We start from the raw sequence: 25,991 nt of genomic DNA, 5'->3' as shown, positions 1-25,991 counted from the left end.
AAAAAACTTAGGAATTATTGTAAAAGAACTCTGTGAAACTGAGAAAACAAAGCCAAAGAAAGTATCAATTTAAAAAGATGTAGAAATTAACCATATTTCCTGAGTATTTAGTACTTTAATTTCAAAGAATTATAGTTTTAAATTAGCATAATTGTAATTTCTACTAAGAAGATTTGAGTAGGAAGAATTATATCTTGATAGTATATCTCTTCAGCATAATACCTATTTCAGACTTTTGACACTTAAGCTTTTTTTACATGTCCTTTAAGATTAATTTAATTTCACCCTTACAATATCACTGAAAAAGTCAATAATAAATTGACTTGGTGGATTAGAGACAGATGCCAGAGTAAAACCAGGTCATATGTTAACTCACTGCCTGACTGACCTTTTTTTTTTTTTTTTTTTTAAAGATTAGAGGGTTTGGGTGGGTAGGGATTTTGATTTGTTTTTAAAAGATTTATTTATTTTAGAGGGGAGGAGAGTGGAGGGGCAGAGGGAGAAAGAGTCTCACTCAAGCAGACTCTGTGCTGAGCGCAGAGCATGATGAAGAGCTTGAGATCCTGACCTGGGCTGAAACCAAGAGTCAGATGCATAATCCACTGTGCCATCCAGGCACCCCCTGACTGACCTACATGAAAGATTACTGTCCCATTTAACCTCCATATTGGATTTAACACTTAATTAAATGTTAAAGATTTTTAATAAATTGATTTTCTTCACATAATGCAGTACATACACTGTATAATGTTAAGTAAGAGTGGAATGTAGTCCCACCATAAATTTTTGGTACATGGATTAAAATTTTGGTTTTTAGTGACTGCAGTTTAAATGGTTCAGTCATTTAAGCTGTAAACGGGGTGAAGTCTGTCTCCCACGGACAAGGGTGAAGACCATGTAATGTCAGTATATCCCAGATTTTAAAAAATATCTTAGACCAAAACTAGATAACTCATTACCTTTGCTATAGCCACTCTATTTTAGAATTGGATGAGTTCTAGAAAAATTACAGGTACCATATATAAATTTGGTACATAATACATAATTTGGTATATACCTCTCAAACTTAGGTGTTGTAGAGTATATCTAGGGAAACATAAGTACCCAGACGTCTTTGAAGGGCTATGTTAGCATATCTTCAAGATGTATGCATAGCTGCACACAGCAGTGATGGTGATATGTATGTAGGCTTTTGTGTCATTTTCTTATATCTGAGATTTTATCCATTCTGTTACTGTAGCCTTCCCTCCCTCTGGATTCCTGATCTTGTAGAAATAAGAGCAGGACTTGAAATTTCATACCATGCTCTAGAACAAAAGCTATTTGCTACTGTTAACTTTCCCCATAGCAACTCTCTCATGTCCTTTAGTAGTAGAAGGATGATCTTCAGTTGAATCTGTTTATATACCTTCATTTTTTTGTCACCTTCTATACACACACACACACCTTTTCTAGAACACCAATAAACATTTCCACCTTTTTCTTCCCCAGGACAGTACAGAATGCCGTAAGTGTTCTTGATTACCTGACGAGGTTTTTCAAATAGAAACACACTGGTTTTCATGTGTTTTGATTTTGTTTATTTATTTATGAGAGACAGGCAGAGACCTAGGCAGAGGCTTCCTGCTTCTGCGGGAGTTGATCGTAAAACCCCAGGATCACAACTTGAGCCAAAGGTAGATGCTCAACCACTGAGCTACTCACATGCCCTGGTTTTCATGTTTGATACAAAAGATTTGAAATTTCATAAGTTAATAAGTTATTTAAAAGTTGTGTCAACTCTTTGGTTAAAGTTTTCAATATTGAAAAACACATCTAGTTTTATGATTTATTTTTGGTGTAAGTTGTACATTTTTTGCATTTTTCCAGGCAGGACCAATCATTATTCATCTCACAAAAGAACTACCCTAATTATACTACTTATGTTTTTAAAAGTCATTTCTTTCTGAGAGTATTTGCAACATAGAGCTATCTTTCTTGAGTGTCAAGCATAATACTTTAAAGAAAATTCTACACAGGTCATGCCAAACATTCACGCAGTAGGCTAGTTACAAAATTAGCTATGATTATAAAACATGGCAAGCTTTAACCATGGCAGTGGATTTGCACATTGTTTCTTTGCAAATGCTTTTTGTTCAAAATCCAATGCAGGAAATACTTCTTCTATCACAGAATAAGTAAGATCAGTATAGATTTGTTATGTCTCCTGTTTTCAAGGCAGTACTACCTCACTGCCCACATGCCTGTGACTCATGTTGTTTGGGTTGATCTAAAACAAAATTGTTAACTCTTGTTTTATTAAGCAAATGTATTACATGCATTCAGTGTAGCTGTCAAAGAGATTTTTTTGTGGATAATACTAAAAAGTACCATTTTTTCTATATTGCAGTACTTTTCATGATACCAGCTTTTTCTCTACTTTATTTTATTTTATTATTATTATTTTTTTTTTAAGGAGCCCAGTGCAGGGCTTGACTCAAGACCCTGAGATCAAGACTTCAGCTGAAATTAAGAGTTGAGCATCCAACTGACTGAGCCACCCAAGAACCCCCCTACTCTGTTTTTTTTTTAATTTATTTTTCAGTAGAGAATGAGGATTTAGATATATATGCTTATTTTAAAATCAAAATACTATTTACTTTGCTTTTATATTTGTACATATATTAAAGTTGATTTAAATGAAGTAGCTTCCCTTTAAAAAAATATTAATATTCCTAAGTGGAATTTTACAATATTAATATTTTAAGTAAATCTCTCAGTCCCACTACCTTTCGCTAGTATCTTTGTGCCCTAAAACAGGGAGTGGGGGTAATTAAACATCTGAGTCCTGGTAACTAGTGTTCTTTTTGAGAAATTAATGTTATTCTGTGAGGTCCTGTCTTTCAGCTGTTAATGGCACTATGATACAGTGATCGGTGGTAGAACTAAACATTACCTGGAGCAGTCACAGTTTTTGACCCTCTTACCTACATTAATTAGAATTTAGCTCTCCTTCTCTTTCTCCTTTCAGCATTTTCACTACGCTCAAATTCAAAATGTCCTTATCAGGGTACAAATCAGTTTGTACTTTTTAAAAGATATACTTTGATTTTGAAACAATTGCAAACTTACAGAAAAGTTGAGAGAACTCCCATATATCTTTCACTCAAATCCCCCATTTAAATTCTGCTGATTATCCCTATTAATAGCCTTGTTGCTTCTGGAGAAAGCTCTAATCTGGGATCTTGTGCTGCACAGTGGTCATGTCTCTCTAGTCTCCTTCAACCTGGAGCAGACATCAGCCTTTCCTCAATTTTCACTTTTGTCACGGTTTTTTTTTTTAATATTTTATTTATTTATTCATGAGAGACAGAGAGAGAAGAGACACAGGCAGAGGGAGAAGCAGGCTCCATGCAGGGAGCCCGATGTGGACTCGATCCCGTATCCCAGGATCATGCCCTGAGCCAAAGGCATATGCTCAACTGCTGAGCTACCCAGGCGTCCCTTTTGTCACATTTTTTAAGACTAAAAGGCAGTCCCTTTGTACAGAGTTCCTTAATTTGGGTTTATGCCTCTGGTCGGGATCAGAGTCCAAGTGACTTGTGAGTGTGGAATATGCATATCTCTTCCCACCTCCAAGGTCAGCATTATCATTTGGTACTTGAAATTGGGCCATGATGGGATTATTTATACCATGGAAATCAAGAAACACTACAAACAAGGACTTTTTACCTCTGGAGAGCTAGTTGTTTAACATTTAACTAATTCAGCCTAATACTGAGTTAATAGCATGATGTTTCTTCATGATTAAACCCAAGTTATGCATTTTTGGCAGGAATATAATAGAAGGGATATTTAGTTCTTCTCGTTGCATCCTATCAAGGATCAACATAAATTTGCTCCCTTACTATATTTACATTAATTGCTTGATTAATGTAATATCTGTCAGATTTCTCCATTATAAATTTATTTTTCTCTTTATAATCAACAAATGCCCTATGTGGAGACACATTAAGATTATAAAAACAATCCATTTCTTATCTCACCTTTACCTTCTAGTTTTAACATCCATTGATGATTAATTATTACCTGAATTGTTGCTATGATAGTTGCCAGATGGTGGTTTTTCTGTTATTCCTTTTACATTTCTTAGTTGACATTTTCCTTTAAGGATAAGCTTTCCCTTATTTATTTACTTATGGATTTCTATTTTATTCAGTTTGTTAATGTCATTATTCATTTCAATGATCAGATTGGCCTAAATTGGCAAATTTAGTGGGATCCCTTTGAGTAGTTTGTCTTCTTTGATATGTCCCTTTCCTTCTTTGGTTACTTTCTTCCTTTCTAGGGTAACAAAATGTATTACATTCAGCTTGTACTCCTCTGCCTCAGCCCTGAAGTCAGCCATTTCTTCTAGGAGGGTGGTATGTAGAAAGCAAGATCTGAGTGCTAGAAATGCTTACAGATGCTGTGGTATTACTATCCCCAGTGGGTAGAGCTAAAAAGTGTGTGTGTGTGTGTGTGTGTGTGTTTATCTCTTTTACATTTAGATTTATTTCTGTATTTAGATATATTATAAGCCATGAATTTGCAATAATAGCTCCAGTTCAAATATAGTACCTCAGAGTTCATTTTATCTTGTCTTTATATCTTCCTTCTCTATCACTGAAAAACCTGGTTCCCATTGTTCTCAATAAACTAATTTATTTAGTTAATCTCTAGATGTAGCCCCTTCCCAGCCCAGTGAGCTATGGCCGGGCTGCCCCTCCCATGCCACTGCAACAGATCTTGTGCAAGAGTTGTTATTACCAGCCACTTCCAATCTGCCTCAATTTGAATTTTGAGCTACTTTGTAAACTCTGAGGGTGGTACATATATTTAGCATTTTCTTCGTCCTTTTTTTTTTTCTTTTTCTTTTTTTTTTTTTCTTCGTCCTTTTAACTTGGTTTGCAACTATCTGAATTCAGTTTGTGAGAAACATCAGAAAGCTGCTATAGTTTAGTAACTTATTGTTCATGTCTCCTGAGAGTGTTCTGTGTCTGAGGAGATAGTGGGGAAAAGAAAAACCCAGTGAAGATAGGAAGTAGGCAGAGATAAGAGAGGAAGGGAGATAGCTGAAAGGTATGTGCAGTGGGTACTACTAGTACCCCCTCCATAGCTTCAGTCTTTACCCTGTCCTGGTAAGCAAAGAGTACATTTCCCTTAGAAAAATCCCTGAAGCATCACTTATTAATGATTCAAAGCCCTCTTCACCAGGTCCTTATCATTTTGCCCTCTAGGGTTCTGGTTCACTCTATAAGGTTTCAGCCACTTTTTCTACTTTGACTACCAGCCTCCAAGCACTGTTTTCAACTGCCTAGTAATCTTTCTAAGGGTGTTTCTAGGCCCTCAAGTTCCAAAATAAATTTCTTCTCTTTCACATCCTGTTTAATGGTTCTACCAATTCTCCAGTCTTCGTTCACATCATTCACCTCCTTTTCCTTTTTTTCCAGCACAGTGTAATTTCCAGGACCCTTCATAGATAACTTTCCAGCACACGCCTTGTCTATCTTTTGTGGTTTCTCACATTTTTGGAATATCAGGAACTTTACTTCCCTAAGTCTTTTTCTAAGTCTACTAATTGCATAGTTTTCAAGGGTGAGGTGATGGGAATAATTAATAGCTGGTGTTTTTATCACTTTCTTCCTGAGACAGAGTAGGTCACAAGTTTTCTCTGTACCTTTTGTTTTCTGTTTTTGCCTTTTCTCTTCACTACATTAATCCATTTTCCTCCTTTCCTCTGCTACTCTTAAATGATTTTTGTTCTATAGCTCATTCCCTTGGTCTTGCCATGCCTCTCAGGGTCATATAGAAAGAAAAGGGTCAGAGGATTAGGCTTCTGAGTCTTGCAATTCTGTGGAGATGTGTTCTGAATGATTAGAAAGCATAGGAGCTCTGTGAAGCATATAAGAAGTGGAGTCTGTCTCCTTTAATAACCTTACAGTAGAAGGTCAGGAAGGAGAGGGGCCTGTAGGGGCCTGTTTGTATAAAACAAAAGCTTTCTAGGCTTTGATGAGTGTATTAAGAAGAAATCCTATCAGGCAACTTCCCCAGGAGTGGGTAGTTGGAGGTAGTGTGGAGAATATCATTAACCTCATGGTCAGAAGGTCAGTATTCTAGTGCTGGCTTTGCCTCTAACTGGTTGTGTGACCTTATATAAGTTGATTAGACCTCTTTGTATTTCTGATCCATTGTTTCTAAAATGAGCATTTAGAATAGGTGAGTTCTAAGGTCCTGCACAGTTCTAAAAGATTCCAGTAGGACTGAGTAACTATAGTGTTAAAGGCAATTCTTTTGTGCTTTTAAAAAAAATTGTTTTAAATTTAAATTCAGTTAATTAACATAAAATGTTTATTAGTTTCAGAGGTAGTGGTCAGTGATTCATCAGTCTTTTTTTTTTTTTTTGATTCATCAGTCTTATATAACACCCAGTGCTCATTATATCACATGCCCTCCTTAATGTCCATCACCTACTTACTCCATCTCCTCACCCTCCTTCATTGACCCTCAGTCATTTTCTATGATTAGTAGTCACTGATGGTTTGTCTGCCTCTCTGATTTTGTCGTTTCATTTTTTTTCCTCTCTTCCCCTATGATCCTATGTTTTGTTTCTTAAATTCTTTTGTGCATTTTTTAAAGATTTATTTATTTATTTGAGAGAGAGAGAGAATGCAAGCAGGAGTAGGGGGAGGGCAGAGGGAGAGGTAAGCAGACTCCCCACTGAGCAGGGAGCCCAACAGGGCCGAATTCCAGCCCTTCCCCCACCCCCAGATCATGACCTGAGCCAAAGTCAGACACTTAACCAACTGAGAGCCGCTCAGTTGCCCCTCTTTTGTGGATTGGTAAAAATTTTTGGTATTTTGACCTGTACTAATTTTTTTCTTGCAAAATGGATACTCTGCAGAAAATTCAAGGGGATTTATTTTAAGTAAAATTAAATGCAAGAAATTAATAAATTTCATGATAAACTTAATTTGCATTGAGCACATTTTAATTTTGTATAGGACTTACACTGTATTTTTACTAACCATTTCTTTTCTTTTCTTTTCTTTTTTTCATTTCTTTTGGATAACTATTCTTTCACCCACTGTAGTCTCTGAAGATTCCTCAAGCATTGGCCTATAAATCAAAATATTTTTTTCTTTTTTTAAAGATTTTATTTATTCATTCATGAGAGACAGAGAGAGAGGGAGGGAGAGAGAGGCAGAGACACAGCCAGAGGGAGACGCAGGCTCCACGCAGGGAGTCCAATGTGGGACTCAGTCCCGGGACTCCAGGATGTCACCTCGGGCCGAAGGCAGGCGCTGAACCGCTGAGCCACCCAGGGATCCCCTATTACTTTTCATGTTGTATTTTGTATATTGAAAAAATTAAATCCCTATCAGTGAGGAATGTCAGTTGTAGCCTTTTAGGTAATTAATGGCTACATGATAGTAATATTTTTTCAGAGTATTTCAATGGGTGAAAGAGGTTACTTCTTTATCTTCTTGGTTTTCTTCATTTCTATTTCTTCCATTATTTACAAACTTGTATTACAAGGTTTTCATTTTCTTCAAATATTTTATGTTACAAAAGGTCCTATGGCTCCTTTGACACTAAAATGAATTTATCAGAGTTATTTATGTATATATATATTAATAGTATTTATTTGAGTAAACGAAAGTGCTAAAACCAAGTTAAAACACTAATTGCAAATTAATAATTACAGAAAGTCTTTTAAACAAAATTTTATTTTATTTTTTTTCAAAATTTTAAAATACATTATTAACCATAATAAAATTGGCAAAATTTTTATCATAGATTTTACATAAAGACCAAGTTGTTGACCAAGAATCATTTGATAAGTTAGGGTGTATGTCTTAGAATTGCTATCTGTAAGACCTCCCAACCTATCCGGTAAGCTGAATTAGGACATTTATTTACAATTATTGATTTATTTTATACGATAGGTATTATATTTCTAAGTTACTTATTATAAAAATAAGGTAGCCATTAACATCCTGAGAAATAACTACCAGATTTAATTATTAACAGAACATAATATTCCATCAGTAACTCATCCAAAATAAGCTAGATACACATAACATGCTTCTGCAACTTTTTCTTTTTAGATCAAAGAAAGCAAAGAATTCAATTGATAAATCAACAGAGACTGACAATGGCTACGTATCCCTTGAAGGGAAAAAGACTGTTAAAAGCAGTGAAGAGGGAATCCAAAGCCATGAACCTCAGTGTGAAACTGTTCGACCAGAAGAGACAACCTGGCACATGGGAACACTGAGGAACATTCCCAGCAAAGTCAGTGTGATTTTTAAAATTTTTTGCTTGTATGATTTCACATCAGCTAATGGAAAGTGACTTAGATATCGGAATCACCTTTGAACTACATGTTTTCTCCAGAATTTATTCTCTGAGCTGTTACAAATCACACTGATAAAGCTGAAAATCAAAGTTACATGAATAAACTCGATTGCTGATATAACTTGGCACCCTCCGAATTCATGATTGATGGCTCCACGTCTTTCAAAATGTTAAGGCACTTCATAGTTGATGTTTCTTAAGCCTTGTCTTCTCTTTCCTCATTTCTGTGTATGTGTGCATGCAAATTTGTTTTAAATGGAACATCTAGATTATCTTAAAACTGAACTAGAAATCTGGCTTTCCATTCATGTTCCCCATACAAGAATATTACCTTGTCTTTTCTACCTTCATTACCTTTGGTGTCAGCACATTTGTTTTGGTTTTAATTTGAAAAAAAAAATTATTGAGGACATATTTAATAAGGATAATAATTATTTGTTTACTTTTCCAAAATAATAAAGAAATCCTGCATTTATTGTAACAAAGCCTTATGTGATAACCTCTATCTCATCATTTTGCTGATTTTTTTTTTTTTTGGTTAGGTTTTTTTTTTAAAAAAACTTATAGTAAAAAAAATATGGCCAAATTAAAAGATATTGCTTCTGTTGTATCATGTGAACATAAACATTTTGTTGATTCTTCCATTTTGAGTGAAGTATGTGCTACTACTTGATAGTACATGCGTTTTCAGTACCAGTAGCTATACAGTCAGTAGCATGGGGCTGCAGTGAAATAGAATCCCTTACTCTGATTTTAGATTTTTGAAGCATTTAGCTAATAATGTGAGCTTCACATCACTGTCATCACTCAAAAGGTAAGTTTTCAGTCATACAGTTTTCAAACACATTTTCAGCTACTTATTTCCTATTAAAGTTATGAGAGGAACATGAAAATATCAATAAAACCTAAGCTCTAGACTCTCTCAGTTTCAGAATATCCAAAATCTGGATGTACATAATGTCTGTCTGATATGTGCACACATGCAACTACTATTTACTTCCTCCTGCCTCATGTCATTATTAAATCAGTAATGGTCTTATAATTGATGGCATTTTGGGTTTGTAGAAATAGTAATTTTAGTTCATCTCAGTTTTCTCAGCTTCTTTTAAATGGTCTCTGTTTTACTTTTATTCTCTTTTATATTCTTAATTTTCTAAGCTATTTCAAATGTTTTCATGAACAGAGGTGTTATAGGACAATATTTGACAAATGGCTGTTGAATTACTCTTAAAATTGAAATAACTGTATAATCACTAATTTAAGACATTTTTAAAGAAGATTGAGTAATACTAATCTATCACTTTGAGGTTTTTGAAGATACTTGAAGGTGTATGTATAAATACATATAATTTAAAATTTTGCAGTTGTGAAGCTACAAATTCAGTCATAAATTACCAGTAATTCTCTTTGTGTACTACCAACTTAGGATACTCAAAGGACAATAACAAATGTCTCTGATGAAGTCTCCAGTGAGGAAGGTCCTGAAACGGGATACCCATTACGCCGTCACATGGACAGGACTTCTGAGAGCATTCTTCGGAACAGAAAGTCACACCATTATAAGAAACATTACCCTAATGAGGTATAGACTTTGTCCTTACATATGTGTATATATACCTATTTTATGTGTTACTAATTTACAACTTCTTCTAACAATTGAATATAATTATTGAAATAAGTTTATTTCCCATCACTGTCAATTATCTTGTTACATGATCTGGATTTATGGAGTAGCAGTTTTAGATTTATGTATTGCACACTTGATAGCTACACTTTTGTATTCCTTTTGTGCATTATCTCTGAAGACTCATACATTCAGTTTGTTGTTTACTTTTAAAGACAATCATCCGGGATCCCTGGGTGGCGCAGCGGTTTAGCGCCTGCCTTTGGCCCAGGGCGCGATCCTGGAGACCCGGGATCGAATCCCACATCGGGCTCCCGGTGCATGGAGCCTGCTTCTCCCTCTGCCTGTGTCTCTGCCTCTCTCTCTCTGTGACTATCATAAATAAATAAAAATTAAAAAAAAAAAATTAAAAAAAAAAATAAAGACAATCATCCTAGAGAGACACTCTATGAACTCCTGTGTGAGTCTTTTTCACAATTTGTAAGGTTTTGTAGCTTCTTGGTGATAGCAATTATCATTCTAAGTGACTTTCTTCATGTTACTATCACTAGTTATTAAGCTGCCCATACTATAAAATTCAATTCTTTTTTTCTCCTTTGATTCTTTCTTTTTTAATATTTGTTTTTCTCAAAAAAAAAAAAAAAATATTTGTTTTTCTCTAAACCCTTTTCCAACTTTATCACATCACTTGAAGTTATCATATCCCTTACAACTACTTAAGTAGAAAAAGAATTTCATTCAATTGTATTTTTTTTAGTTTTTATTCTATGGACAGAACATTTCATTATCTCACTTCAAGGCAAATGTCACTTATGACACTTTTTGATGAACATTGCCTTCTCTTTTTAGACTATATTTGAATTTTTTTATTGATGATTTAGGGCTATACTTTAGAAAAATCAAGTATTATCCTGTGCAGGAGTGTGCATACCTTGATTATTCTAAGCTTAGAAGAGTTACTTGTTCTTCATACAGTCTTCTCTGTGGTTATATCTCTATTTAATCTTAGTGGTGACTGGCTGTGTTTCTTCCTTCGGTAGCTGTCATAGACACCCCTAATGCCAGTGTGTCTGCTCTTTGCCTGTTCACGCAGATCATATGTTATATTGTCCCCTGGTGAACTTCAGTAGTATAGTCAAGTCAGTTGGTCTTGGAAGGGATTCCAGGTCTTCTATAGAAGATCTTCACTTGCTCCAATAGAATAAATTATTGGGCTTTATTTTTTTTTTTTTTAATTATTGGGCTTTAGAAGTACTTTTCTCACCCCATAATCTTTGTTCTTCTTGATTTGCAGCTATATTTTGAACTGTTGAGATTCTTGAAGAACAGAACAATATCCTACAGATCTCAACTTTTAAATAAATATTAAATATAATTATTTTAATGAGTAAATCTTCTGGATTTCAAGCTAAGTAATGCTGATAATTAGCTAGGAGGCATTGGTTGTTTTAAGTCTTTTTTTAATGATATAAAAGATTACCTCAAAATAAAACCTGGTCTTCAGATTCTTTATCTGTAAAGTAGGGAGCTTTAGAACTAGAAGATATTTTAAAAGCTGCATTGCAGTTCAAGAAAATTCTGACTCTCAAATCAAGCCAACCTTACAAGGTATTTTAAGAAAGCAAAACAAAAATTCCTTTATGAATAAAATTGAGACAGGAAACAGTAGTGTTGTAGTGTTGTTTTACATCTTTATGTATCCTGTTCTCTTCAAATTACTAGTGATATTTTTCTTTAAGGTTGAGACACAAGGAACTCCTTTTGGAACGCACTTTGTGCATGGATAGATCTGGCGTTCTTCATAATGAAATGACTGGTTAGGGACACACCCATTTGTTATAAGCCTCCTTTATGTCAATATCTATAGATATACTTTTTAGGGGTTTTTAGTTTTTTAGGAAGAATCCTCCAATCTGCTGGTGGTATGGGAGTAGTAAATACTATTCTAGGCTGCCATGGTATTTGTCATCAAGGGGATTGGGAATGAAGTGGTAATCTTGTCATTTAGTGTGTAGACTTTCACTTAACCCCTCTTCCTCCCAGCTCCACCCCTGCCCCAGTTTGTTGCCTTTTTCTACTATCTGCGATGTTTATCTGGTTGTCTTCTTCTGGTCTCCTGTTGGGAAGATGGTAGTGGAGTTACTTGATTATTTAGAATGGGAGGTGTCCTGTGGAATTGATAACTTCCTTTAAGCATTTACCCTGTTTCCTACTCTCTCCTGCTTTGTTTAACTCTACAAGTGTCTTTCAATTTTTATTCCCTGTTGAAAATTAGCTTTTCATCTAATGAAAGTAACATTCAATGAGAAAGAAGCATAATGAAGAAACCATGGGCTTGGACTCAGAATATTTAAGTGATTTTGGAAAAATTGTTTAACTTCTCTGAGTCTCAGTTTCTGCATCTGTACAGAGAGGAGACCAACCTCCTCAGATTGTTAGTACTAAATAAGATTATACACAATTGCCTGGTACAAAGCATTTATGTTATAAATTCTTATTCCCTTCAAATAAATAATTGATTATATGCTCAGAGTTTTAGCTGTCAAAAGATTTAAAATAAGCAGACTGGACCAAGTTAAATGAGCTATTAACTTGAGCTATTTTCTGTAATGCAAAATTTTCCAATTTTTAGCCTTTTTTCAGCATTTTTTGTAGTTTTATGGTTTTATTAACACAAATATGACATGAACATAAGCTATTCTTTTTCTTCACTATGCCTGGCATTGGGATTGGTGACTGATTGCCAGGTGGGCTGCTTTTTCCACAATGGCTTTGTAGTTCTTGGAGGATACATTGTGAGCAATCTCTGCACAATAAGATTTGTTGCACATCAGCAGCACTTCAAGCTCCTTGAAGTTGTGGACTAGGAACTTCCAGGAGCCACTAGGCAGCCTGTGCTTTGTTTTCTTGTTGCTCCCGTAACCAATGCTGGGCATCAATATCTGGACCTTGAATCTTTGCATACCCTGTTGCCAGTGCCTCTGGGTTTCTGCCAGTTGCGCTTAATTTTGACATATCAGTCTGACTGGTGCCAGATGAACTTCTTGGTCCTCATTTTAACGATCTTGGGCTTCACCAGAAGTCTGAGGGCAGCCATGATGCCCAGCAATAGATGGCTGCCACTTCCGCAGGCAGCACCGAGGAGAAGAGAGCCTTTTTTCAGCAATATTTTGTGAAATTCAAAGTGGCCATTAGCCACCTAAATGTTGCAGTAAAATTCTTTTTGACATACAAGCGGTCATAGGTCATAAGTTTTCGATTTTCCGTTTATAAAATGGCCCGCTTATTAATCAGAATTTGGCAAAATACATTTATAAACAATTAAAGATATTTCTGAAATCACCCATTAGTTTCACTTAAATAATCATCAGGCCTTTAATCTTGTTACTCATTTCTGTATCAGATGAGCAAGTCTGCATCAGAAGCTGGTGATAGATAAAAGCTAGTTTTATCAAAATTTTAGGTGAGCGATTACTGGTTACTTAATACTTTCTGTGCCTTACTATCTAATGAAAACAGTTATGATTAAAAATTGTGTATGCTTTGAGTATTCTGGTTGACATTAGTAAATCAAACATTTTTGGGGTGCTTTTTATAAAACAGACTGATTTTTACCTTTTTTCTTTCTGTATTTTCTTTTTATTTCTCTACTTTCCTGCTCAACTCTTTCAAAACATTTTTACTTCTCCTTCCTTCAAACAAATAATTATTTTCCCACAAATCCTTAACACACTAAATATATATTCATGGGGCCCTATTCTAATATTAATTAATTAATTATCAAAAACCTGTCTCATTCGTTCAGGATGTTTTGTTACATATGGTAAGGGTGGCAAAAAAAATTGTTTTTTGTCTTCATCGACTTACAGTGTATTTGAGAGTTATGATTTACTTGAGAATATTAAATACGTGAACATTTAATAACACAGACAATAGAGATGCTGAATAGCAAAGTAAAATTTATTGTCATGGAAGTAAATAATAATACCTCACTTTAGGGACTAAGGGATCACTCTAAGTAGAAAGCTTCAAAACTAACATTTGTGGAGCTCCTGCTTTGTACCTGGTTTGTATTGAAAGCTACAGTGCTCATATAATTTTCAGTGTCTCTTTAAGATAGTTTTATTCCCCATTGCCAGAAGACTAAGCAAGGGTCAGAAACGAGGGAAACCGGTTATAAAGGGACACAGATGGTGTTTTCCTGACACTTGGTTGTAGAGGAGAGTAGGATACAAGGTAAACACATAATTGGAGGCTGGAGTGACAAGGAACAAGCTGTGTTTAGGGGCTAGGGAGTAGCCCAGTGTCCCTGGGGGAGAAGCTGATGGTAGGGACAAGTGGAGAATAAAGTCCAAAGAGTAGCACATTTGAAGACAAGCATGCTGGTGAAGGAATTTGAACTTCATCCAGGAGAGCAGTAGGAAGTCACAGAAGGACTTTAGTCAGAGGAGTGGGAAAAAAGCTCACTTTAGGAAGATAATCTGGAAAGTGGGGAAGGCCTTTCAGATTGGGGGCCAATTTGGAGGCTCTTTATACCAAATAAGATATGGATGATAAAGTCTGAACTCTGATGATAATACAAGAAGAAGAAAGGGATACATCTAAAACATTTTAAAGGTGAAATTGACGGTCTTAGTGACAGGATAATTAAAAACAAATCTGAGAATTTCAGCATACTTGGCTATAAAGATAGCTATTATCATTCTTTATTCAGTAAAAGTTATTTTGAATTATTACATCAAAATTTTGCCCCAAAATATTTATTTTGCACAATAATAACTGCGAGAAAAAAGGAAACTGATTAGAAATTATTTAACTTGTGCTTTTTAGTTTTTCATTTTTATGCCATAGATTATCTCAAAAACATGAGTTGGCAATTATCTTCCTGGGATAGATTATTAATTTTACATCAATTTATTGAACTTCTGTTTGAAAAACAAAAACAGTAGATACATGAGATCTTGTGTTGCTAAAAAAAGACTACAGTAAGGAAATAACTCCATTAAACACATCAGTTAAAGGTGGTTAATATTCACTGACTATACAGTCCATACAAACTTAATTCTGAACTGTGTAGAAAAATTTAAGAGGAAATAGGCACAACCTTCACATGCAAAATAACACTTGAAGCTGAGATGTGAAGTTTAATAAATTTTGAAATGAGGAAATTTAGTTACTCCTTAAAAGCTTATTTTTAATGTTTTGCTCTCTGTTTCACTGTCATTTGACAGTGTATTTGTTGCTATAGCAAAAAAAAAAAAAATAGCAGTGTATGGTTCTGATAGAATCCTTTGAGTTGGAAAGGGTACATAAATTGCATTAATGTCAAAGAATATCTTGATTTCAGGATGCCCCTAAATCGGGTACTAGTTGCAGCTCTCGCTGTTCAAGTTCCAGACAGGATTCTGAAAGTACAAGGCCAGAATCTGAAACAGAAGATGTATTATGGGAAGACTTGTTACACTGTGCAGAATGCCGGTCATCTTGTACCAGTGAGACAGATATGGAAAATCCTCAAATTAATCCAAGTGTGAAAAAAGAATATAGAGACGACCCTTTTCATCAGGTTGGTTTACAGCATTGGGTTATTTGGGGCTCTCAGTCCAGCTTTTTTTAATGTATGTACAGATTTTATAGAGGTGGAAAAAAAGCTTACATTCAGTTAAAGTAATAGTCCTATGATTTGTTTTTTCATGTGAGCTGTAGTCTGGCTTCATTGGAACATAGAATTTCAGTATTTATATTATGGTTGTATCTCTCGGCTTGCAAACTTACATTCCTGAGAAGTTGTTGGTAAATGGAGTTTTATAAGTCAATTTGTGTTTTAGATGCGTTAGTTTTTTTTTCAGTCAACATACTTCATGGTTGGATCAGCACTTGTGGCCTTAACTCCACCGATAAAATTATGATTCATAAATCTCTATCTCATGAATATCAGATTTACATCTCCCAAGAGCTTTAGTAATGCTGTCCAACAGAAATATAATGAGAGTCACATATGTAATTTTAAGTTTTCTGGTAGCCTCATTTAAAATGTTTAAAATGGTGAAATTAATTTTAATATATTTTACTTAACCCAGTATACTCAAAATATTATCACTTCAACATATAACCAGTGTAAAAAATACAAATGAAATATTTTACTGTTTTTATACATCTTCAAAGTCTATTGTGAACTCTTACAGTACATCTCATGTGGACCAACCACTTTTCAAGTGCTCACTAGCCACGTGTGAGTAGGTTACCGTATTGGACAGCATACATCCATACCATATCTTCTTTTGAATTGCCCCACCAGGTTCTCAAATTTAACCAAACACCCCATTTTCTCTTGTAAATCTGTTTTTCTGATGGCGCTCAAAGTCTTAGTGAATGACCTCTCCATCATTCCATTCACCAGTCTGGAAACCCATGGTCATTTAAAATCCTCACTCTTCCTCTTCTTTCCCTCATGTAACTTTTCACCAAACTCTAATAATAAAACCAAGTGAACTCTTAAAAAATTATAGTTAGAAGGGAACTTACTTAATCTGCTAAAGGGTAGCTGCCGAAGAACCTTCTAAAAGCCTATCATATTTTAACAGTGAAATTTTGGGAGTATTTCTATTAAATGCAGAAACATGTCAGAGATACCCTTTATCACACTGCTTTTTCTGTCAAAATCCTACCAGTTATGTTTGTCTGGTTGAACTTAGATTTAAAGTCTACATTAAAGAGCAAAATGTCGAGAATAACTAAAACAGTTTAAGAGAACAACAGGGAGACTTTTCCAACTGGATATAAAAATTTATTTTAAAAGTATAGGAAGGGAGAGAAAACTGAATGGGAAAAAATAAGAGAGGGAGACAAACCATATGAGACTCTTAACTCTGGGAAACAAACTGAGGGTTGCAGAAGGAGAGGTGGGTGGATGGATGGAGTAACTGGTGATGGGCATTGGGGAGGGCATGTGATGTGATGAGCACTGGGTGTTATAGGCAGCTGATGAATTATTGAACACTACATCTGAAACTAATGATGTACAATACGTTGGCTGAATTTAAATTTTAAAAAAGTATAGTAATAAAGGTAGTATGGGATAGTTGTATGCTATGGACTGCATAATGTTTGTGCCCACCCCCTCCCAGCCACTGGTTCATATGGTGAAACCAAATGCCCAAGGTAGTGGTATTTGGAGATGGGGCATTTGGGGGGTAATTAGGTCATAAGGGTAGAGCTCTAGGAAGGATACCCCAGAGAGCTGCCTTGGCCTTTCCACCATGTGAGGTTACAGCAAAAAGAGTTTAGTCTTTTTGACTATAAAAACCAGGAGGTGAACCAGGAAGTAGGATCTCATCAGACACCAAATCTGCCAGCATCTTGATCTTTGGACTTCCAGCCTCCAGAACTGTGAGGAATAGATATCTGTTTTTTTGTTGTTGTTGTTTTGTTTTTTGTTTTGTTTTGTTTTGTTTGTTTCTTTTTTTTGTTTTGTTTTGTTTTGTTTTACTCATGAGAGACACAGAGAGAGAGAGAGAGAGAGGCAGAGACACAGGCAGAGGGAGAAGCAGGCTCCATGCCGGGAGTCTGATGTGGGACTCGATCCTGGGTCTCCAGGATCAGGCCCTGGGCTGCAGGCGGCGCTAAACCGCTGAGCCACCGGGGCTGCCCTATCTGTTGTTTGTAAGCCATCCAGTCCATGATATTTTGTTATAGCAGCCCAAGCAGACCAAGGCAGCATATACAAAAATAGACCTATGGGACAGAATAAAATACCCCAAAGTAGTATGTGTTTATATGGATCCCTAATACATAAGTGGCATTACAGCCAGTGGGGAAAGGATGGACTCTTCTGTATATAGTTATAGGTCAAATGATTCTTCACACACAAAAATATATTCCAGGGCAGAGGGAGAGGGAAAAAGAGAATCCCAAGCAGGCTTCATGCTCAGCATGAATCCCCATATCAAGCTCAGTCTCACAACCCTGAGATCATGACCAGCTGAAACTGAGTCACCTGCTTAACTGACTGAGCCACCAGGCGCCCCAAGAGAAGAATTTTTTAAAGAAGATAAAAAAAAAAAAACACAAATATCAAAAATGATAAATTTCAAATATCCTAAAATTTTAAAATTTGGGGCCACAAATTAAGCCATAAACATTGTTAAAAGATAAATAGAATTGACAAAATGTTTTGGTCCCCTTACCCTGAGATGTGAGCCACTTGAGCGTGTATATGTATACATAGGGAAAACCGGAGGGAAGGATGGAAGAGCTATAAGAGAAGAAGTTGTTGAATGAGATTTCTTATGATTCTGGAGGGGAAGCATAATTAGGAAGTTTTGCCTTCAGTAGGAAGGAGAACACATCTTTTGCTGAAATAGAAGGAAGAGGAGAAGTGCATAGAGTAGAATGATGAAGGTGCAGGAGGTCTATTAACGATAAGAGAGATGATAGGACTGGGGGCTTGTAGATGGTGATGAAGGCTCAAAGTTATCACTTGTGGGAAATGGAGAGTATGTGTGCATGTATTTAGCGTCACACTGCCGCATTGTTGAGGGTCTAGCTGGAATCTGAAGCCAGGAATTTGTGGTTGCCCAATCCACACAGTTGTGTGATACTCTCTGGAGTTCAGTTGTGGTAATCAAGAATAGCAAACATTCAAAAAGCATTCACTATCTGCCAGGCACTGTGCAAAATAATCTTGCTGCATTATGTCATGTAATTCTCACAACCTATGACATTGTGGTGCATTTTTTAATGTATTTATATAATTATTTTATAGATGAGAAAAATTGGAGCTTGGAACTAAATAATGCACCAGAGTCACACAATGTAGGTGCTCAGTAAATAGTTGCTACTCAGGGGACAGGAGAGGCCAGGGAGTAATGGATATGGTAAGAATCCAGACTTCTTAGTTTGAAGAAGGAAATGAAACCAAGAAGGGACAGATGGATTGAAGGATAGGTGTGTTTAGAAGGGTTTTAGAATTGAAGATTTGAGACACCTGAAAAAAGGAGTTGTGGTTGAAGACTTAGTTCAGAAGTCGAGCAAGTCGAACATTTCGGTGTGTTGACAAGGTTCAGGCTGTGGCCATGGGAGTAGCTGAAGGTCTACTGGAATTTAAGAAGTGAAGAAAACAATGAACAGCCCATGAGAATAGGGTGTTGGATGAGTCATCGGGATATTCATCTACCTCACTGAGCATAATAACTGGAATTGAAGTTTAGGAAAATGCCACAGAGCTATTTTCCCAGTGATTCCATAAAAAAAGCATAGAAGCAGGGACCATGTGTTCTTTCCTCATGCTGACTCACACAGCGCTTAGTACATAGTAGGTGTTTAACAAAGATTGAGTGAAAGGAAATAAATTTTTTTTCAAAGCATGCCAAATTGTTTTTAATGCATGCTATACAGAATAAATTGGCCCTAAATCTATCATACCACTCTTTTTTTTTTAGTAAGATTTTTAATGTTCCACTCTGCATATTATAGTACCATAGGCTTACATTGCTATTGCTTTTGAATTCAAGACATGATTTTACACACATTTATTATTCTCAGGCTTCTAAAAAATAAGTTTATATTTTCAGTTTTAATAGTAGCCATGTAATGGAAATTAGCTCCCTTTGATGCAAAGCTACCAGTTTTTTTCTCTTATGACTAAAGTCTGTATTAGGTTTGGAGGGCCGTTTTTCTGCCCACCATAGAGACTGCAAAATCCCAACTTGTGAAGAAACTGAGCATTTGTATCCATCCATTCTAGTCAGGATGTTCTAGTCAGGATGTTACCAAATTTGTAGTTTTGTTTTATTTTATTTTCTTTGGCAATAATCACTGAAACATTTCTACAGCAGAAAATTGCTCTCCTCTAGTCATGGCTGAGTATATAATAAAGTATGAGGCCATATTCAAGTGAGATTCATTTTTCAGTAGGTAAAGCCAAATTTTCATGGGTACAGTTCCCACAGGTAGAAACCCCAGTGAAGCAGTTGTCATGGTGAATTTACTTGAAATAAAACGTACCACCATTTAAGTGTTAAGGTTTTCAGGCAGTAGTTGAGATTTTTGAAATAGAATTATTTGCCCTGATGTTTTCCTTGAGCCTTTTTGAAAAAGTGTTTCCTGCAGTGCTCTTCTTGACACACTGTAGGCAGTGCATGTTTCCACAAGACTGTTGTTTCAGAATATATTTCACACACACAGATTCAGGGTGTATCTATGTTCACACACAGAGATACAGGGTGGTTTGTTTGTTTTTCAGTTAACTCTTTAAATTCACCAGTTTCTGGTTGCTGTCTTTTCACCTGCCTTCTGGCTTTCTAGAAACAGAAAGATGATATCAGACACTAGTTAAAACAACTGCAAAGGTAGCTGGGCAAAATGAATACTTTTGGAAGGAGGGTGAAGAGCTTCTTGAATTCTATTTCTGTCTCTAGGTAGACTTTCTTGATAAGCCTTGCTTCATGTAATTGGGAAGCCATTAATTTACTGTTAACAGACTTGAGAGTTTAAAAAGATTAGAAGCCTGTAAATCAGTGGTTGAAACCTCACCTCTCAGACTTTACATTCTGCATTCAATTTCTCCCACTTGTTCTGTCTTTTCAGTTCTGTTCTGTTTCATAATTAACTAGATTTCCATGGAAAGTTTGATATGTATTTTGGCACAGATTACTTCTATCCTAGCTAGAATATTTTGTGGAATATTCATTTGTGGAATTAAGTGAATAGTTAATAACTAGTATCTTACAGTTTTTAAGGCTCTCCAGTAGTGAAATATATGCTTTGATGGTTAATGTATGTTAAAATATTATATCTTTGGAAAAGATAAATTTTTAATGGAAACTTTTTCATAGTCAAATAAACTAAATGTAAAAGAGCCTTGCCAATAATATGGCTACTGGCATTATGGTTTGTCTATAATTATTCATCACTGTTTATTCTATTTATAGTAAATATGGTGTATCTAGCTTTACATAAAGAAAATTAATGTATGTCAGAATGCTAATAACTACCCATTTCTGTTTTCTTACATACTATTAAAGTATTATATCTTTAATCAAAATGAATCAATGTAATTTTATTCTCCCTACAGGAAAATATTATATTCCTTAAGTTTTCAAATACATATCTTTACCATATTTTAATCACATTTTTGTTCTTCCAAGGATGAATATAACTATAGTAGGTTCTTCTGTTTATTGTTAGAAGTTATTTTAATGAAATAAATTATAAAAATAGCAATACTTGTAACATAAACAGATTCATCCATTTGGGGTCTCATCTTTTAATGTTAACTTCTCTTATGTCTGATAATGTAAAGATTAGTTTTGTATTCATTTTGTTGCTATTTTTAATCCCGACTATCCTATTTTGAACTTTTATTTATTTTTTAAAAGGTTTTATTTTTAAATACTCTCTGCACCCAAATGTGTGGCTCAGACTCTCGACCCCAAGATCCAGAGTTGCACACTCCACCAAAAGAGACAACCAGGAGCTCCACAGTTTTGTTTTTTTAAATATAAACCTAAACAAACCAAACACCCCAAACTTAAGCATCTGATCCTGTGTATTAACACTCTCAATTGTTCTTTTCTTTTCCTTGAAAAACTGAGAGGTGCTTAATTCTTGGGAGAGTACTTATAGTTCCATATGCTTCTATTTGCAATATTTAAGGGGGAAAGAAAGTTAAGTTAATCCTCTGGGGAATCTCTAGATTAAAATATCAGAAAAGTAACTCAATCAGATACTGAGGCTGAGGGTGTGAGGGAGAGTCTCTTTCAGGATGAGATTGTATCACCGTTTCATCTTTCAAAGAGGTTTAAGCCATACCTGTCATCTGCTTTTGTATTGAATGACTATAAGCTGGAGAGTCAGTAATAAGAACAAACTGATATCCATTTGTCTTGGAACAGGAGCATATTCGTAGCTATGTAGACAAATTGACAACTAAGTGCTTTTGCTGATACATTTTAAAGGATTTTTGAACAATTAGTTTGCCTAATACCTGTTATAGGAGGTTCTTAACTTCTTTATGACTGTGTAATTTCATATGCCATCTGCTTAATGTATGTGCTAATTAATATTAACAGAATTCTAGAGTCACTGATTTTGAGTATTTGTAAATACACATATACCCATATTCAGAGAAATATGTATATGTGTGTTCTATTTATAAAATATAAATGTATTCATCAATTTGTTTTTTAGTGTAGTTTATATATATACACACACATGTTTTATTTATGAGATGTGATAAATGTATTCACTGATTTCTGTTTCTTTTTTATAGAGTCATTTGCCCTGGCTGCATAGTTCCCACCCAGGATTAGAAAAAATCAGTGCTATAGTATGGGAAGGCAATGACTGTAAGAAAGCAGACATGTCTGTGCTTGAAATCAGTGGAATGATAATGAACAGAGTGAGTTTTTAAATTTTATTCTTTTAGTTCAAGAATAAGACATTGGTTATTTATGTATTAAATAATTACTAGGATGTTATATTTACAACTTAACCTTATTTCTTCAACTTCAAGAAGTTATGTATATTTGGCACTGTGATTTAAATGGTGATTTCTCACCAATCCACTGTCATCTTTTAATGTTTTCATTCTTCTAACCAAGATTAGATGAAACAATGTAAAATTTCTTTATTTTATGTTACTCTTTCTTTTGTTTTTTATGGATCAGACTGAGGAGGCACTAGATACACAAGTGTTGCTGAAGGCTTATTTTTCTCCTGTATCATCCCTCCTGCTTCATTTATTTATTAGTACTCTCAAAATTCAAAGTAAAATATTTGTATGATACTTCCTTGCCCACTTAAATATATAGAAGTGATGCAGCTAGTGGTGTGAAAATCTTGAGCAGTGTGAGGAGGTGGAGTACAAATAGTAAGGGTTTTAATTTCAGTTCCTATTAAATTGTGTCTTTTATCAGATCATTACACTTTTTAAATTTTATCTGATTCTTCTGGACAGCTAGTCATAATTTAACTTCCCATTCTAAATTTCTTGTCTTTTGTTCATTGTGTTAGAACTATTGTGCATACTTCATGGAGGACAGAAATTAAAAGTAACCGTGCTAGAAATTGATCTCCTTCCTAATGCATATGCAGAAGGAGTCTCTGGAGATTTGGATATAGTTGGTGCTCCATTCCTTAACAGCTGTGAACTAGCAGGTCATTTACAGAATGGATAATATGATGATAAAAAATTAGCTGGTATTTAAGATCCCTCATACTCCTACCAGTCTTATTATTTTCCATTATTTAAATTTCCAATTTCCTTTTTTATAATTCCTTTTTCCCCTCTTTCTTACTTAATTTTTTTCCCTAACATACTCTCTCTTCTAAAATGGTTTGAGAGTTTAAGGAGATACCCATTTGTATTTTGAACTCTTTGAAGGAAAACACAAGTTGCAAGTTTGTCAAATAAAACTCTTGATTTTTCTTTTTATGAACCAAGTTTAAGTGGAAATGAGATCTCATTCTTTTTAATACTGAAGTATTTTTGAATATTTCTAACTTTTGAAATAATGACATACATAGAATTTTTTTTTTCCAGATCTAGGTAAGACCAAGATGGTTCATTCTTTTGCATCTATTTAGTGAATTAAAAATCTGATAATGGGGATCCCTGGGTGGCGCAGCGGTTTGGCGCCTGCCTTTGGCCCAGGGCGCGATCCTGGAGACCCGGGGTCGAATCCCACGTCGGGCTCCCGGTACATGGAGCCTGCTTCTCCCTCTGCCTGTGTCTCTGCCTCTCTCTCTCTCTCTGTGACTATCATAAGTAAATAAAAAAAAAAAAATTAAAAAAAAAAATCTGATAATGAGGGATGCCTGGGTGGCTCAGCGCTTGAGCGTCTGCCTTTGACTCAGGTCATGATCCCAGAGTCCTGGGATCAAGTCCCGCATTGAGCTCCCTGCATGGAGCCTGCTTCTCCCTCTGCCTGTGTCTCTGCCTCTCTCTCTCTGTGTCTTTCATGAATAAATAAATAAAATCTTAAAAAAAAAAAAGCTTGAAGACCTAATGACTTACAATTTGACTGTAATATACTTCAAACTTTGAATAAATTTATATTTCATAATTCATGTATTAAAACTGATTTTAACAAAATGATTTCATATTGCTATAAATGGGATAATGCTTAATAGAAATTCATTTTGCTGTAGATAAAATTTATGTACAATTTTTTTTTCTTTCTCTATAAAGGTGAACAACCATATACCAGGAATAGGATACCAGATTTTTGGAAATGCAATCTCTCTAATCCTGGGTTTAACTCCATTTGTTTTCCGACTCTCCCAAGCTACAGACTTGGAACAACTCACAGCACATTCTGCTTCAGAACTTTATGTGATTGCATTTGGTTCTAATGAAGATGTCATAGTTCTTTCTATGGTTATAATAAGTTTTGTGGTTCGTGTGTCTCTAGTGTGGATTTTCTTTTTTTTGCTCTGTGTAGCAGAAAGAACTTATAAACAGGTGGGTATAGTACAAAATTCAGAATAGAGAATACTTTTCATAATATTTAAAGAATTTCTGAAGTATTTTAGTATTTCATTAAATCATTTTGATCTGCTATTTTCCTGTTTTGTTTTTGTAGTACTTAACCAAAGAAAATCATAACGAGCCATATTTTGTAAATTTTTGTTTTTCTGTGGTAATCTACTTGAAAGTTAATCCTATCCTAATCTTTTTTAGCGATTACTTTTTGCAAAACTCTTTGGACATTTAACATCAGCAAGGAGAGCTCGAAAATCTGAAGTTCCTCATTTCCGTTTGAAGAAAGTACAGAATATAAAAATGTGGCTCTCTCTCCGGTCCTATCTTAAGGTAGAATGCTGGTGATAAAAATACTGTTAACATGCTAACTTCCTCTGAGAGTTTCAGTCTTTTTTTTTTTTTTTTTGAGTTTCAGTCTTTTTATCAATATGTATTTATGTCTAAATGTATAGTTACCTGTGTACTAACATGGTACTATGTGGCCATACTTAGTATTCTTTTTAATCCATATGCAGAAATCCGAAATAAATGTTTAACTTGTTCTTTAGAGTAAAACACCAGAGGTCTGAACGGCTTAAATACATTTTAGGTAGATTTTTCCAAGATCAGATGGTTCTAAATGTATCTTTTTTTAAATTTTTTTTAACGGAAGCATAGTTGACATACAATATTACGTTAGTTTCAGGTGTACAACATAGTGATTCACTTTTTCTGTAGGTTATGCTGTTCTTACCACCAAGTATAGTAGCTACCACCTGTCACCGTACAGCATTAATACAGTTACCATAAACTATGTGCCCTAACCTGTGCCATTTATTCCTGGGACTTATTCTTTCTGTGACTGGAAGCCTGTACCTCCCACTACCCTTCACCCATTTTGACCATCCCTATCCCCCTTAGCTCTGGCAACCATCAGTCTGTTCTTTGTATTTATAGGTCTGATTCTGGTTGTTTGTTTATCTGTATGATTTGTTTTTTTAGGTTTGACATTTATCTTTTCTTCATAAATCTCACCACATTTACTCATTAGAAAGCTTAAAGATTTTATTTCTATCTAGAATGGTTATCAGAAACCAGCAGAGGGAGCCCACTGCTTAAAAAAGAATTAAAAAAACTAATCGGTGAGTTTAGCCTCACTGAAGTGGTCTATTACTATTCGCTTGCAATTCTAAGTCATTCTTTTCATGCTGTTCTTTTCCTTTAATCTTTTTAAATAACTTTCCTAATTATAGAAGTAAGATATAAAAACTTAGGAGGGAAATGGGAAACATCTGAATTAGGTTTAGGAAAGCACTTCTTTTGAGGATTATTTCTTTGCTGCATTAAGACACAGTGATTTTCATTATGCATGACGTAATCAGGTCTTAAATAAAGTTGACCCAAAGACCAGAAACCCTCTAATAAACCTAGATCTTTATTTTTTTTTTGAAGTAACAATGAAAGAAGTAAAAAAAAAAAAAGTTTGCACTGTCTACCCTTCTGTTTAAAAAATGCATTATTCTT

The 25,991-nt window shown here is 35.0% G+C and overlaps 1 protein-coding gene across 4 annotated transcripts in view; it reads left to right on the top strand.

Annotated features, from left to right (window-relative positions):
• The window catches only part of PHTF2 (putative homeodomain transcription factor 2), a 113,077-nt gene that overhangs the window by 75,373 nt on the left and 11,713 nt on the right, over positions 1 to 25,991 (top strand). For 3 of the 4 annotated variants that reach the window (XM_072791405.1, XM_072791406.1, XM_072791407.1), the window contains 6 exons: positions 8,130 to 8,316; positions 9,806 to 9,961; positions 15,351 to 15,569; positions 22,275 to 22,403; positions 24,195 to 24,467; positions 24,687 to 24,818. In XM_072791405.1, coding sequence (XP_072647506.1) covers positions 8,130 to 8,316; positions 9,806 to 9,961; positions 15,351 to 15,569; positions 22,275 to 22,403; positions 24,195 to 24,467; positions 24,687 to 24,818 — 1,096 coding nt within the window. The remainder of the gene's footprint in view (positions 1 to 8,129; positions 8,317 to 9,805; positions 9,962 to 15,350; positions 15,570 to 22,274; positions 22,404 to 24,194; positions 24,468 to 24,686; positions 24,819 to 25,991) is intronic. The other variant, XM_072791409.1, reaches the window with a different exon arrangement.

This window comes from Canis lupus, chromosome 21 (assembly GCF_048164855.1).
Source record: "Canis lupus baileyi chromosome 21, mCanLup2.hap1, whole genome shotgun sequence".
Lineage (NCBI taxonomy): Eukaryota > Metazoa > Chordata > Mammalia > Carnivora > Canidae > Canis > Canis lupus.
The sequence above is the reverse complement of the archived record's forward strand: the minus strand, read 5'-3'. Positions and strand labels throughout refer to the sequence as shown.